Source organism: Acanthisitta chloris, unplaced genomic scaffold (assembly GCF_000695815.1).
Source record: "Acanthisitta chloris isolate BGI_N310 unplaced genomic scaffold, ASM69581v1 scaffold31738, whole genome shotgun sequence".
NCBI classification, from domain to species: Eukaryota; Metazoa; Chordata; class Aves; order Passeriformes; family Acanthisittidae; genus Acanthisitta; species Acanthisitta chloris.
In genome coordinates this window covers 76,626-92,132 of record NW_008687004.1, presented here as the reverse complement: position 1 = coordinate 92,132, position 15,507 = coordinate 76,626, and the positions used below count along the sequence as shown (strand labels likewise).

Sequence of the window (15,507 nt, the reverse complement as noted above, 5' to 3'; positions counted from 1 at the left end):
ACTCTGTCAGCATCATGAGCAGCCAGGGGAGGAGGTCCTTATCCGCGTGCGCTGCCCTGATTTTGGGGGAGTGGAGGGTGGCGGTGGCGGAGGGGAGGCTGCGTGTGAGTGTGTGATTGCAAATGAAACAGGAGTATTAACAATGCTTGGCTGAGTGCTGCAGGCTGGTTCCTGCACCCTGACTAATACAATACTGTATTAAGCCTTTTTGAGGGAGTCCCTGTGCAGTCAGCCATTTTAGCTTTTTTTCATCCTTTTTTTTTTTTCTCTCTTCCCATTCCTCAGGCTCAGGGAATGGTTTTGTTCCCTTGAATGGATGCTGGCTGTGTAGGGTTTCATCAGGCTCTGTATGTCCTGACATGCTTAGACTTTGAGTGTTACAAAAATGGAGACGAACGCTGTCATTCGGGTTGCTGCCCTGCACTACAAGTGCGAGAAGGGTTTTGAGCTTACCAGTAGTGACACTTTTCGCTCCAGCTTGGTCTCACCCCCTCCGCCTCTTTTTAATTTAATGCTGTAGAGGGTGACTTGCCATCCATAAGAAATTGGTACATGATGTGTAAATTCAGTTCAGCTTATGTTTCTTCATTATGAAACCACTTGCAATCCCAGCAAATCATGGAGTTATGGGCCAGCAGGAGAAACACTCAGTAAGTATTGCAAATTCTGTTTGTTCTATCAATAACCTGTCACGGGCAAACTGCATGGCGATCGAAGCTGCTTGTCGTCCTGCTCAAGGGCTTTTCTGCTTGTGAATTTAGTAGTGGGTTTTGAGGGAAAGCTGTACCTGAGGTGGCATTGGAGTCGGTGGCTGTATTTAACATTGGTTTTAGCTTAGAAAAGGCAACTCTCTAGGTTCTTTTTAAATGTTAAAAAAATACTGAAAAAAATGCTGACATTTTCATGGGGCAGGATGCTATGAGCATTCAGTTAAAATCATTATGCATTTGTTAGAACTTCAGAGGAATAGGTAAGCTGTATAAAAAGGGATGTAATTGTAGGTGGTGTTAAGAATAGATTTATTCTGTCTAGTGTGTGGTACTAGTGCACTGTTGCCTCGTAGCATGGCGTTTAACATCTGTGATACACTTATGCTGAAAATGCAGAAACTGTTAGCAAAACATGGAATGAACAAAAGGCGTGAGTACTGATGCTTTATAATTGATCCCATGAGTCAGCTACACCTTTGTCATGCTTTAATCCCATAGGCTGCCTGTGTTTATTGTTTGGGGAAAATGCATTCATAAGCAGAAGAGCAAACATTATTTGACAAGGCCTCAGGTGTCAGGAATTAGAAATGTAGGTTTTGCATGACAAAAAGGTTCTATAAGTAGAGATTGCTTAGTTAAAACATTTAAATCCTCATGCTAAGATTTTGTATGGTTCAATATAATTTTCAATCTTGCAGTTTGTTTCCTGGAAAGATACATATATGTTCTGTGCATACTGTGTTAGAATGTGCATGGGAATGTGTACAGTATGTTAAGCATATACAGCTAAGAATCATAAATACTGGGAAGAAGTGATAGCAGGAACTTTTCAGAGGAGGAACATATTCAAGAATTCAATTTTGATTGTGTAGAAATACAGAAAGTAATCTAGAAATATTTCAAAATGTGTCCAGTGGATTTTTGTTATGTATGTAGCTGGCATATCACAGTTTCTTGTTGTAGACTGTTTTGTTCCTTTCCCTTCTTAATTACATTTTAGGTATAAAGGAGTTCATGTTATGAAACCATTTTGTGTCCATGAAATATTTAAAACTTAATCTACAAATAAATAATAAAATTTTTTTTTCTTTCCTCCTGAAACTCAAGTAATGAAGAAGCCAAAATAGAGTAGGATATCTTGCATTCCCAAACAGGAATAAAATGAGAAAACTGCATATGTATGTTTTTTCCTACTCTTTCTACTCTGCAAAGAATGTCAATGAGAAGTTCTAGATTAACTCTAACAACACAGCAGGTCTACCTGATATGAAATAAGTGTTCATAGATAAAGGAAAAAATTAAAGTAGCATTTTATAGACTTTACATTACAAACTCTGCCATATTTTAGTTGTATACTTTGAATTACTTAAATCACAGAGGTGAATTCCACTCTCTGGACCGAAATGTAGGAAGAGTAAAAGGGTCAAGGTATTGCTTTCTAAAAATTAGTTTACCCTAAGAATTGTCTCCCATATATGCAAGAGAAAGAAATCATACTTTGACATAGGGCTGGCACACAATTGCAAATTTTGCATGAACACAAGATATAGTTTAGAGATTATATAGAAGTTTAAATGAAGTTGTTAGGGCACAATGTAGCTCAGCAAAAACCACGACTGTGGCAGTGAACCTTTTCATGCTTATTCGCCAGGTGGATGTTTTACTCCTTGGAAAGTAGGACTGAAAGATGTGAAATGTTAGTAGAGAGGGAAGGGAAGCTTGTGGAGTTTCAGGGTATACAGGCTTTGCCTTGCTTTGCCTTTAAGGAAAACTGACTGAATTAATCATTTCTGGTGATGAGTTATTTTCATGTTAGTATGTTCCCAGAATCCTAAATGTTTTATTGACATCTGACTTGATCTTATTTCAAGGAGAGAGGTGTAATTATTTCTGTGACATCCCCAATTACAGTCTCACAGCTTGATTTGCTGGGACAGTCTGGAATGGAGTGCAAAAATCTCCTGTGCAAAGTTTCACAAAATTCTGTGAGTTAATGCTGTTAAATCTTAGTTTCACACTAGTTTAGTTAAGGAATGAGGGATATGGTTTAAATCTACTGTTCTGTGAAAATGGTATGGAGACTCTCCATTCTGTTCATCATAGTGAAAATGGAGAGAGGAAAGGTAAAAAATGGTGTTGCGTTTTCTAGATTGTTTGGTATAAAAAATAAAATCATCAGCATCAATCAAGTGTACTGGTCCTACGTGCCTCGTATTTCATAAACTGGAAGAGTATGAAGCAGTGCTACAGACACCTATCTGAAGGTGGTGTGGATCTCTAGGTGATGTTTCTTGATACACAACTATTGTCACCTGCTGAATAGGGAGTAAAAGTGTACTCTGGGTGAAAGATGGCAGAGAAATGAAAGCTGGATTGTTGCAAAAGTAGTTCTGCTTAGTTCTTGTGTTTAATGTACTTAACCAGATGTCATGCAATTTATGGAATCTTAAAATGGTTTGGGTTGGAAGGGACCTTAAAGGTCATCTCATTCCAGCCCGTCAGCCATGGGCAGGGACACCTTGCACTAGACCAGATTGCTCAAAGCCCCACCCAGCCTGGCCTTGAACACTGTCAGGGACATCTGCCACCTCTTTGGACATCTTCATTAGGTTCATTCTATTTGACTGTATCTTTGCTGGTTATAAGAGTCCTTTCGACTAGTTTTGTAGTGCTTTAATTGGAATTTTCCTAAATTTAGGACGACGAGTAATGTTTCAAAATATTTGTGGATCTTTTTGGATCTTAAAATAGCAATCTCTTGAAAAGTTTCACACATTGCATCTTATACCTGCTTTATTATGTGAAAAAAAATCGCATGAAGATCTAGTGCATCAAAGTTCCCATAGTAGGCTTGGGCCTTTTAAAGTATTGTCTTTCTATCTCATTTCTCCTTTTCCCTTGTATGTGTTATTTGTAGGAACTTTGCTCAAGATCAGTTAAAAGCAAAATGAAAAATTGACAGGTATAATGGCCTTTAAAAATGTAACTTGAGATGTATATTATTTTATGGCTGTGTAATGATTAACACCTCATGAATTGCAGAATACGTTGGAGTAACTTCTGGATAACCTGTAAGAAACTATAAAGTTATATTTCTACTTCTGGTGTAATTGAAATAAAGTCTGCTAATAAAGGATATGTTCTGCTGCCAGCCCAGAGATTCTCCTTTGGTGATCATGTAGATACTGCAGTCTTTTGATGTGCTTGACCTGTCTTGAATTCCTGAAAAATACTGAAAGCATTAAGTCAAATTTTGGCTTATGCTTACCATATTTTTAGTTCAAAGATTTGTGGCCCTGTGCTAGGGTTTCCCTCACTCACAGGAATGAGAAGGAAAAAAGTGGTGTTTTGAGGAAAATTCTTGAGTGGGAATTGCTCACATATGGTTATTTTAGTTTGATGTGTAGTAAGGACACTGGTTGGTGTGCTTCGGTAAGAAATCTAGTACTGTGCAAAAGAAATAGAATTTTCTGTTACTGGAAGAGATCATCAGTATTTTTTTATAGCTCATACAAAGAATGTAACCTGGTATAGTTATTTGTTCTTTGAGCATCACATAGCACTAATAAGGCATGGGAAAGACAAGTGTGGTGATGTGATCAGATGGCTATAGTTGGTAAGCTCTTAGAAATTTTTATATATGTAGCTGGAAAATAATAGATATATGAAAAAGAACTCTGGCTAGGTAGTAACCTATTAGCTGCTGTAGCTGCTGATAGTTGTGATTTTGTTCATCTTAATGAATTGCATTGCACTGGGACTTGGTACAGATCTTATTTAAACAAGATTTCTGGTTTGGCCCCTTCTGATTATTCCTTCCCTTTTAACTTGTGCATTTTGAAAAAAAAATTTCCTCTCTGAAGACCAATACAGGGATTGTGGATTTTTCATGTGATTAGAAATAGTATTTCACCTCTTTATAGATGCATTATTATACAGTCTTTAATTACATGACCGTGTATCTTCACAAGATTCATCTCAAGATGAATAGCTCTGATCTAATGAACAGCTGTTTGATATTTTGGGCTAGTTTCATTGCTCTAAAGGCCAGGTTGTGTTTCTGGGGTAGTATTCAAGTCTTAGAAGGCAAAAGCATAAATATTTTTCTCTTCTGTGGCTTTTTAAGATGTTTGTAACTACAATTTTCATGCAACTCATTAAAGTATTGTGGGGGAGGCATTATCTTAGTATTTCAGGTATGTCTGCTGGAGCAAATCTTTGGCAAAATGTAAGGACACAATTTTGAGAATTTAAAATGCTTATTCCTCAGCATACCTAGGTTTAAGTAAGCATTCAAAATATGGCTCTGTTCCTTGAAATTTTTGAGTATTGGCCCAGTTTATGCACCCACGGCCTAATGATCATATGAAAGGTTGATTTTTAAGTGGCTTGCCTGGCATCCTCCCAGAGATCTGTGGTAGACTTTGGCCAAATTCCTGTTCTCCAGGACAACACTTAACTGCAGATTTTCCCATAAGCTTATAAATGGCAAAATTTGGGTCATTTGATAGGAATGACAGTGAATGCATTAGTGACCTGTAGAGATGGCAATGAAAGCATCCTTGGCATGTAGAAGATGTCCTGCTATCTTTCTGTTACAGTTTCAAGGCCAGAGGATTGCACAACGTATTTAAAAGTGAGAAAGAAGGGGAGGGGAAGCCAGACACCCTCCCACCCCCCGGAATAACCCCACACAAAAAATACTGCCATCTCTATGTATATTGTGCATGTGTGCAAAATATTGCTTTCTTTACCTTCTTAAGAAGCAGCTAAATTTTTTTCAGGTCAACATGCATAGCTGGTGTGGAAGATTGCACAGCAGGGCATTTTTTAGCGAGTTTATGAAGCAGGAAAATTTCAGACCTCACAATGAGAATTGGGAAGCTAACATAATCGGTATGATGGGTCTGTTTTACGTTCTAAAGTGACCAGATCTAGTGGTGGTGTTGGAGTGTTTGCAGAGTGATATTTATCATAGCGTGTACTGAAACGTGGCGTTTATAGTCACAATGCAGATGTGAACCTGAAAAGGAAGTCAGCTTCTTCCAAAATGCTATTTTGAGACTGACAGACTAAAGCTATTTATTATTAAAGTTGTTGGCACTCCTGCCTGATCTTCAGACACGCTTCATTTCTAGCTGAAATTGAGAGCTGCTGATTCCTAACACTTAAACAAACAAAACCTCCATTCAAGCAACCAAAAATCCCAAACATCAAAAGAAGCAAAAAATCCTCAGTCCCTTAAGGTACTGTTGATTTGCTCCTGATTCTACAAGTTCATAAAAACCCAGGAATAAGAAATTCTAAAAAGCAGAAGATAATGTGGTGTGTTAAGTAGCATAAGTTAAAAATACCAAGAAATTTGCAATATGCACACTGAATAGCATGAAGCCCATTGTAACTAGAAGCCAAGAACCAGGGAAACTAAGGAAATCCTATGCCTCAGTGTCTCAGGTTATTCCACCTGCAAAATATTTGCACTCCCTTACTGAATACTGACTCAGAGGTTTTAAACAGTGATACCAACAATTTCCAAATGACGTAAACTTAACAGTTTAACAAACAAACCTGTAAAAATATTCCAGAGAGATGAAGTAAATTAGATTTTTGGAAATGTCATTTTAAATTATCTACGGCAGGGGTTCTCAGATAGTGATATGTAAAGAAATACGTAGCTTACAAGAGGATTAGAAAAGGCTGTCAGTTGTGTTGCTTGTTTTTGCAGTTGTGGTTGCCACTGCTGCTGGTACTACTCCAGTATGCAAAAGTGAGAGGAAGTGTCTCAGTGTTCTGTATTGGCTGCTGAGGTGACCTGAAGCTCATCTGCAAAATAGCTCTGTACTTGTTAACTTTACGGCTTGTCTGCAAAACCAATGAAATATCAAGAGCTAATGGCAGTGATTTAAGAATACAAGCATTAGGAACCATAATTTCTAAATTCTAAACTAAAATTATCGAAACATTTAGGCTATGTTCAGACCATCTAGGATAATCAGTGATGTTGATGCTGGAGACTCTTAGGTATAATTTAAAAAGCAATCTTAGATAAAGTTAGTTTTCCTTTAACTATCTTACATATTTTTATTTCTTGCTGTATTCTAGGCTTTCAGTTTCTACAAATTAGCCCTTACCAGCATTCTTGATATTTGAAAAACTGACTTAATTTTGCTAACCACTTCATGAATAGACAGTGGTGTGATTTTTTTGTTTGAAATAGAGACAAGATTTTCAGGATGTCAGGATTATTTTCTTAAAGTCTGATTTTTATTTTTGATATCTTAGTTGCAACAGTAGATATATTACCAGACTACTAATTCTTTTCATTTGCTATTACTCATGTATTCTTGTTTGCATTTTCTAAATTTCAGAATTAATAGAAAGAAATGTCTTGAGATTTACCCTTGACTGAAGGACCTTGTGCCCTCCATGCTTGATTTTCAATATTGTATTTAAGAATTTGGTAGCCATAGTGCAAGAGAATTGTGGGATGGCCTCTGCAGGTCTTTTTAGTATTCTAACCTCTGCATGCTTAACCCGTCAGTCTGCTACTGAAATGTCACTGGCACTCCTATGGTATCCCAGAATTGAATGGTTAGTGGTTATTCCAATTTTGTCAACTTGCCAGTATTTTTTGATGTTCATTTTGAGATGGTGATGATTCAGCTGAGAACCATGGGAAGAATGAACTGTGCTGAAGGGGTCTCTGCTCAGTGGGTTACTTGTGAAAGCTGATCCTGTGCCCAGAAGCTGGAATTTATAGGAGTGTTTATCATTCTTTCCAAGCCCTCTGTTTGTATGGGAATACTAGAAGGGCAGATGAAGGACAACAGATTACAATGCTTTTATGTGGGTGGTGTTGAATGTAAATAGCCTTATGTTATAATAGCACCTGATCCAAACAGTGCTGCTACTTGGTCCTTAATGCATCTGATGAAGTAGGTGTGGAGATAAGCTATTGCCTAATTTTTTTATTGTATTTTATTTTTTTCGCTTGGGAAGGATGAAGGATCACAATAATTGGTGAAGGAACTGGATGATAGAAAATGTTGTGTATATGTTGTTTGTAACTTACACTTCTGATGCTGGACTTTTTTTATTAGACTAGTGCACTATGGTAATATGCAAGAATGTTGATCCTTTGGGCAAAAGGCTTCATCTGTCTTTTTGGGTTGCTCTCACTGCAAGTGCCTGCTACCATGAACCAACTTCATGGGATTTATCTAACCTGGCATTCTCTGCTTGACCTAAACCTTAAGCAGCTCAAAGAGCTAAAAGTAGGGGCATCAGTCTTTTTGTGATCACTGGTCTCCATTGCAAATGTTGTCCTGGCTTGTTTAGTTCCCTTCACATGAAAAGTGAAAGGGGATTTTCCTACATGGGGAGTAGCCTGCTAAACCTCACAGCTCAGACTGGGTAGTTTTCTAGCCTTTCCCAAGTCCTGAGTTATAGGCAATTAAGTTGATGTCCACTGTAATATGCGATTCCTACCAAACCTGTCTGGAATGCTTTAAAAAGGCATCAAATAATTTGATCTGCTACAAATTTCAATAGTTCCTGTCCTTTGTAATGTGTGGAGTGTGACTGCCCCTTCCTTTAATTCGGATGGGCTTTCTGATTTTTTTCTTCCATGTCTTCTGAGTTCCAGTTTAGTGACTACTGTAAATGACAACACAAAGCTCTGAAACATTTGGCAAAATGTGAAGATTTCACTTTGAATGTGAAGATGGTTGTGACTCCACACTCAAATGTATGTGTACCTCCCTGACATTTGTAGCTCTTAATGGAGATGACAGTCCTTCTTTGGACTGGGACTATGTGAGCTGGTTTAACAGGAGTCCTCTCTTTCAGTCCCAGCTTCTCAACTTGGATCAAGAGCCAGTTGTTATTCAAAATAGAGGAAAAGCAGGCTTGTGAGTTAGAATGCAAAGAAGTGCAAAGTGTTATGTTACAGTTGCATTTAGTATCTGTCAATGAGCTAACAAATGTTATGACAATCATAAAATGTAGCTCTATGTAGCACTTTTTTCTACATGTAGATGACTTATTTCAACTGACCCAGGCTTGACTGGTGACAAAATGCCAACATTTGGTAACAGTAATACATCCTCTTGGTAACTGCCATTACCTGATCTTCAGAGGTATAGGGACAGCCAGGAACCACAGTGTGAACTTGGACAATAACCTGGTGGTGAAATTCCTCAACCTGTGATTTCTTTCACTCAGTCTATAAATATTGCCTCATTTTATCTGACTGCAGCCTGTCAGCTTGCTTGCTTACAAGCACAGGTGCTGTGTGCTGGGTCATTTGGACAAACCAGCTGGGTAGGATTTATTAGTTTATAGCTTGAGTCCTAATTGTGACTTTGCAAGTAAGAAAAATGGATTAAAGTTTTCTTTTTTATCTGCTCTGAAGAATGATTTCACAAAAATGATGTCGTGCGATTTTGTAGGTCTCCCTTTGTGTATGTAGTCTTGTTGGCTCACTTTGTAGTTAAAAATAAGCTTTTACTGTTCTGTGGTGCTGTCATTCCTGCAGAGCCAGGAGAATGGGATCTGGGTTGTGCTCTTAGGACTCTGTCCATAGCATTGTTTCCTACATGTCTATCTGCTACTGCATGCCTGCCAGTGAACCACATGCTGTAGGAGTTGCGTGAGTGTCAGGAAGGTCTAACATGGGATGATTTGAAAGAGAATGGTAATGCCTGAAAAAGAGAATATGGGTGTAGATTTGGACCATATATTTAATACTGGTAGTGCGATCGATGACTTGAAAATGGAGTGATGTGGAACAATTGTACCTGAATATATTTGGTCATGGTTGAAAAAAATAATAATTCTAGGTTTTGAGAAATCTAAACCAAATTTGGGGAATTATTTCTTAGTTAGCTATATCCTAGGTGTGCTGAGCCATCAGCCATGTTCTCATTTTAGCCCAACTACATTTCTTTTTGCGCTCTTGATTTGTTGGGTTTGGATTTTTGTTTGTTTGTTTGTGGTGTTTTGGTTTTCTTTGTCTGGGTTTTTTCTTTTCTTACACATAAGGAGCTAAAGGTTCTTCAAAACATGCATTATGTACTCTTTGCTTCTGCTGCTTCACTGATCAAGGTACAGCTTGACCTCTAAATCTTAATGTATTCCTGATAACACGCTGGGAATAAAAGCAGCCCATATTTTCCAAATGCTTGGCAGGCAGTAGCTCTTTACTCTTCTAGATTGCTCAGGAAAGAGCCAGATGTCAGACTTGGATGTGTGTCCCTGGTGTGTTTGCCTTTTCAATCTTGAGCCACATCACCAGTGGATTTTCAGCTAAGTTTTTTGACCTTCAAATAAGAAGCTGACTATAGAGGGATTTTGTTTGAAATATCCATAAATAATGTAGAAGGATCTTTTTTCTGTTGTCCTTGCTTTTAAGGAACGATGAGGAAAAGGAAAATGCATGGATTTATGGATTTTAGAGTGTTTGTAATATGTCCTACTTAAATAATTAACTCTGTGTCTGGGAATGGTAGTTCACTGGATTTTTTTTTAAGGCAGCAGAGAAGACTCATACTAGTTCTTTTAAAAGTGAAGCTGTTCACAGCTGTAGCAGCAGACTAAACACCAAACTAAAATGAAAACAGTGTTAGTTTCTTTCAATAACTGGAAGTCTGTATGCTAGGTGTACCTCTCCTTGCCTGTTTGACTTCTGCAAACATTTTCTATGCTTGCACTCCAGGAGTTTCTGTTCTGTTCACTCTTGCTTGCTTTCAAATCAGTAGGTTCTTACAGTTAGTAATACTGTTGGTGGTGGATTTTTTTCCATTTTTTTGTGAGAAGATGAGAAACCCCTTCCATTTCAGAGCAAAGGATTTTGGAAATTTCCATTAGCAGAGGTTTTCCAAGGTCCCTGAATGCAGCTCCTTTTCCTAAATGAGTACTAAAGTGTTGTTTCACAAACAGTGGCATGCATGTCAGCAGTAGGATACAGAAAATCTAGTTTTCCACTTCTTTCCTGTTGAAGGAAGAGGTTGTTTAGACAGTTAAATGTCACTCCTACACCTGCAACTTCCATTAGAATTGTACATTACTATTCTTTTTGTGCTGATGGTGCCCAGGGAAAACTAAATTTAGGAATTCCTGAGTTAGAGTAATATGATTTATTTTTTTGTCAAAGCAGAGGTTGTGTCCCAGCTGGGGTTTTGTTCAGTTGAGCATCCAGAGATAACATGTTTGATGTAGTAATGACTAAAATATCAGCCACTAGTATGAAAGAAATTCACTTGCTAAATCTCTTGCACCATGGGATGTTGTAGCAAAGACCATTGTAGTGCTGTTGTAAATCAGTGGTTGATTTGACTCTCAAATTACCTGGTTATTGCAAGGTGACCTAAAGCAGTAGATGATGTAAATGCACACATCCTGGGTTTAAACTCCTCCAGATTTAAACTGTGTGCACACCTGCACAGACACAAATAGATAAATTTCTGGAAGTCACATCTCAGTGTCAGCATTTTAAACAGGATTGCATGGTGCTTCGGTTGACAATGCCTCCTTGCTCTAAAGCAGCCTTGATTTTTAGCAGGTTCCATATGAGACCTCCTTGTTTTGCATATCTTGTATGTCATTGTGGACATTTGTAAAAATAAGGTGCTTAAAAAAATAAAAGGTGAAGGACTAATGGAAATTAGTGTTAGATAGTAGAGTTTTGAGCAGGTGCCACTTGGACTACAAAGAAAAGCTCTGCAGGTCATTTCAAAATTCAATGGATTAATGTAAATGATGCTTCTGTGTTGATAAGTAATTGCTTAATACTGTTGCTAAATGTTGCTTCTGTGTAAATAACTTTAAATTGCTTTGCACAATTGTTGCTGCATTGTGCTCCAGAATTTAGAGAATATTTTAGCTCTTCCTAAAGACCCCTTGATGAAAAGAACAAAAATGTGCCTTTACTTAATTTCCTTATGATCACAGTGAGCACACACTAATAAGTCTTTTGCCCAAAGTAGTAAATACTTGTAATAGTTCAAAGAAGTTGGAATCCTGTTCTGTGTGACAGAATAGAAGCTCTGGAGGTATTAGGACCACTTCTGGAGGTGCAAGGTCCTACATCTGGGCCATGGCAATCCCAGGCACACCTACAGGTTGGGTGGGGAAGTAATTGAGACCAGCAGTGAGGAGAAAGACTTGGGAGAGACAGTGGATGAGAAACTCGCAATGAGCCAGCCATGTGCACTAGCAGCCCAGAAAGCCAGTTGAATCCTGGGCTGCATCCAAAGGAGTGTGGCCAGCAGGTTAAAAGAGGTGATTCTTCCTTCTCTGCTCTCGTGAGACCCCACTTGGAATACTGCCTGCAGTTCTGGTGTCCTCAACATAAGAAGGACATGGAACTGTTGGAGCAAGTCCAGAGGAGGCCATAAAGTTGCTAAGAGGACTGGAGCGTCTCCCCTAGGACGACAGGCTGAGGAAGTTGGGGCTGTTCAGCCTGGAGAAGACTGCATGGGTCTCCTGAAGGGGCCTACAAGGGATCTGGAGAGGGACTCTTTGTTAGGAACTGCAGTGATAGCTCAAGGGGTAACGGGTTCAAATTTAAAGAGGGGAAGTTTAGGTTAGATATTAGAAAAAAAGATTTTTACTGTAAAGGTGGTGAGACAGTGGCACAGGTTGCCCAGGGACGTGGTGGCTGCCTCAGCCCTGGCAGTGTTCAAAGCCAGGTTGGATGAGGCCTTGAGCAACCTGATCTAGTGGGGAGGTGTCCCTGCCCATGGCAGGGGGGATTGGGACTAGGTGATCTGTAAGGTCCATTCTAACCCTTAAGTTCTATGATTCTATTAGGAATGCATGATTACCTTTTAAAAACTTGTGTCAGTGTGAAAAATTTTCATTACTTTCCTTTGACTACCATATGAGGAAAAGCATAAAATAATGTAGCAAGCAAAGCTGGGAGTGTTACAGCAACAGTCACTGCTGTTGTATCATGATGCACTTTGCAAATATGAAACCTGTGTGTTGGTTTCACAATTATCTATAGACTTTGAGAAGTTTTTAGTAATCTTCCTTGTAAAAGTTACCTTACTTTAAAAATAACATCATCCCCATTTTTAAGCAAAGTTAATTGCCTCTTACTTTGCACATTATTTTTAAAAAATTTGTATCATTGTTTTGAAATACTAACTCTCATGCAATTAGTAGTCTCAAACCAGTGGTTATGGTAATATGCATTTTTGCTTTATATTAAAGAATACTACAGTCTAAACCCCCAAGATTTAGCAAGTGCTTTGATGTCCTCTTCTGTGTTGAGATATTCATCTTATAATATTGCAGTTCCTTGTGTTGTTGCTTTTGTTTGAGGTGAAGCAAAAGTGTGCATCTTTGTCAGACAAGGAAGATAGAGGAAACTTCCACCCACTTTTCTCCTGAGCTATTCCTTGATACTCTAAAGCGAAGATAATCCTTTAGTGAAAACTCCAAGGGTGGCTTTGACATGGCTGCAGCCATCAGACATCAAACAAAATTTCCATTTAATTGCTTGTGAATAGTTGCCTCTCTTTAAATTTTCATCAGATTTCTTACACTTAACAAAGTATTTTACAGAGGCAGGACTCAGTGTACAAATGGAAACCTCTAGTTTTTGCATCTGTGCACAGCAGCTCCCTTAATATCTTTCAGAATTTTCCTTGGAAGTATACAGACTACGTAGGTGTTTACTAAGAAGCTGCCAATAAGAAAATCTAAAATGCTATTATGTTAGTCATGTTGATTTTTGTCTTTTTTTCCTCCTTTGGTTAATCTGCTTCTGGCTGATAATTATATAAAACAACAGGCTCACTTCAGATTTTTCTGCTTGGAGGAGTGACATGGATCTGGAAGGGATTTTCTGGGTCACTGCAGTTACACACTGTTGTGCAGCACACTCATAACTTTGCCTGGCTTCAGTTTGAAAGCCTTCTCTGCCACAGCTCCTGTGGAGTCTGGTATGGAGAATCTCTGTGGTTCATTAGATAGTAACCTTCTTTCAGCTTCCTGCTCATTAAGCTTTACACCTGCATTGCCTTTTACTGGAAATGTTTCTTTTTCCTGCTTTCTATTTCTGGATCCTGATCATACCCTCTCTCAGTATGGGCTGAATAAGCCATGGTCTTCCTGCACTTTTTCAAATACTAGTTTTCTCTTCTTCTGTTAAGCCTTATAGTTCTGCTCTGACTGTATATATATATGTATGGCTTTAAGCCCATCTTTATTTAAAACATTCAGCTGGGAATGTGTGCAACATTCCCAAATAAGGTCTCTGCTGGGGTCATGGAGAAGAGCCCAGAACTTCTGTATTTCTGGAGGACACATGCTGTGATCTCACTGGGTTCTCCTTCTGCTGCATCACCTTAACAATTCAGTCACCTTCTGATCACCTAAGTCATGGAAACTTTTTGGCAGTAATTTCTTATAGGGAATTTCCCAGATTCTTGGTTTTTGTCTTAGTGTGTGGTTTCACATCTCCTCCTACTGGATTGTATTTCTTTTACTCCAAGTAGGAGTCATCATACGCTCACAGAAATGTCCTGCTCATCCCATGCACCAACAGTGTCTTACTCACTGTGATACCAGCAGGTTTCGTTAGCATCTTTGGGTTTTTCCCACTGGGAAAGGGGAATTCTAAGGTGTCTTCTGTATCTCTGATTGTTCGTATTTCGTCTTTAAAAAAATAATTACTTGGGTAGCCCTTAATTTTTTCTGTATTCTAGAATCAATTCACTTTGATTTCTTCTACTATTGTCAGTTCAGTACAGTAAAATTCAGTGTTGTAGTTCAGTAGTAAACTGCAGTGGTTCAGATTGAACAGTTGCAGTTCAAGGCTGAGATACCACCTCATGAATGTTTGAAAAACTTAACCAAACTTTGTTGTATTGGCTAGAGTGCTGAAACTGTGATGTGTTCTGTGATCAGGTATAAACCAAAAAAACCCAACACATGGTGTAAGAACACTGAACTGATGGGATGGCTTCAATAGTTGGAATTCTAGATGTATCATAGGTCTTTGCTTTAACCATTAACAAGATATACCTAGGATATATGATTTTACCTTTGGGGTAAACTTTTTGCTTTTCTTATGGTGGTTTTCAGTCCTGAGTGGTGAAAATAAAATCTGACTGCAGGTGGCATCAGTTTTACCCCTGCTGGTGTAACTGCTTTTTAACACCCCCTATGTCCACTTGTCAGACTGCTGTGTAAGAAATGCAAAATGAGTTTAAACGAGATATATGCAAGCATTCTTTTATTTATTTAAAATATTCTGCAGGATTTAAAACATCTTGCTTGAAGATGTTTGAATTAACATTTCCTGTAAGCATATGTGCCCACATAAAATGTTCTTGAACATTTTTTGCTTTAACATTCTTCGGCATAAATCTTTTGTCTGGTTTCCTGTGGAAACAAAGTCTGTGACCAGGTTCTCTGTTCCTTCCTCTCCCACAGTTACTTGTAACAGGCCAAAGAGTTCAAAACTTAACCTTACAAGCCTCAGAAAGCCCTGAAAGTAGGCCATTTAGTTCCCAACCCAGCAGTAGTTCTCAGTGTATTGAGCACCTAAACAGCCACAAGAGGAAGTATTTAGAAATACTTAACTGTGGGAAAAACATCAACTGGAACATGCATTATGTTAGTATGAGAATCAGTTACTCCCAAGAGAGATCTCTGCAAAGCCGGCTCTATTATTTTTTTTTGTCCTCCACATCTATTGCTATTAAATAATGGGGAGCTTTTACTGAAGTTCAGTGATTGAGCTCAGTTTTCTACCCTCCTACTCTAGAGATGCCTCAGAATGGTC

General features: G+C 38.5%; 1 protein-coding gene across 1 annotated transcript in view; it reads left to right on the top strand.

Annotated features, from left to right (window-relative positions):
* The first annotated feature begins 277 nt into the window (after positions 1-277).
* Positions 278-15,507, top strand: part of RAPGEF2 (Rap guanine nucleotide exchange factor (GEF) 2) — a 70,658-nt gene continuing 55,428 nt past the window's right edge. Inside the window, exon 1 of the mRNA XM_009080422.1 lies at positions 278-650. Coding sequence (XP_009078670.1) covers positions 591-650 — 60 coding nt within the window. The 5' untranslated portion in view covers positions 278-590. The remainder of the gene's footprint in view (positions 651-15,507) is intronic.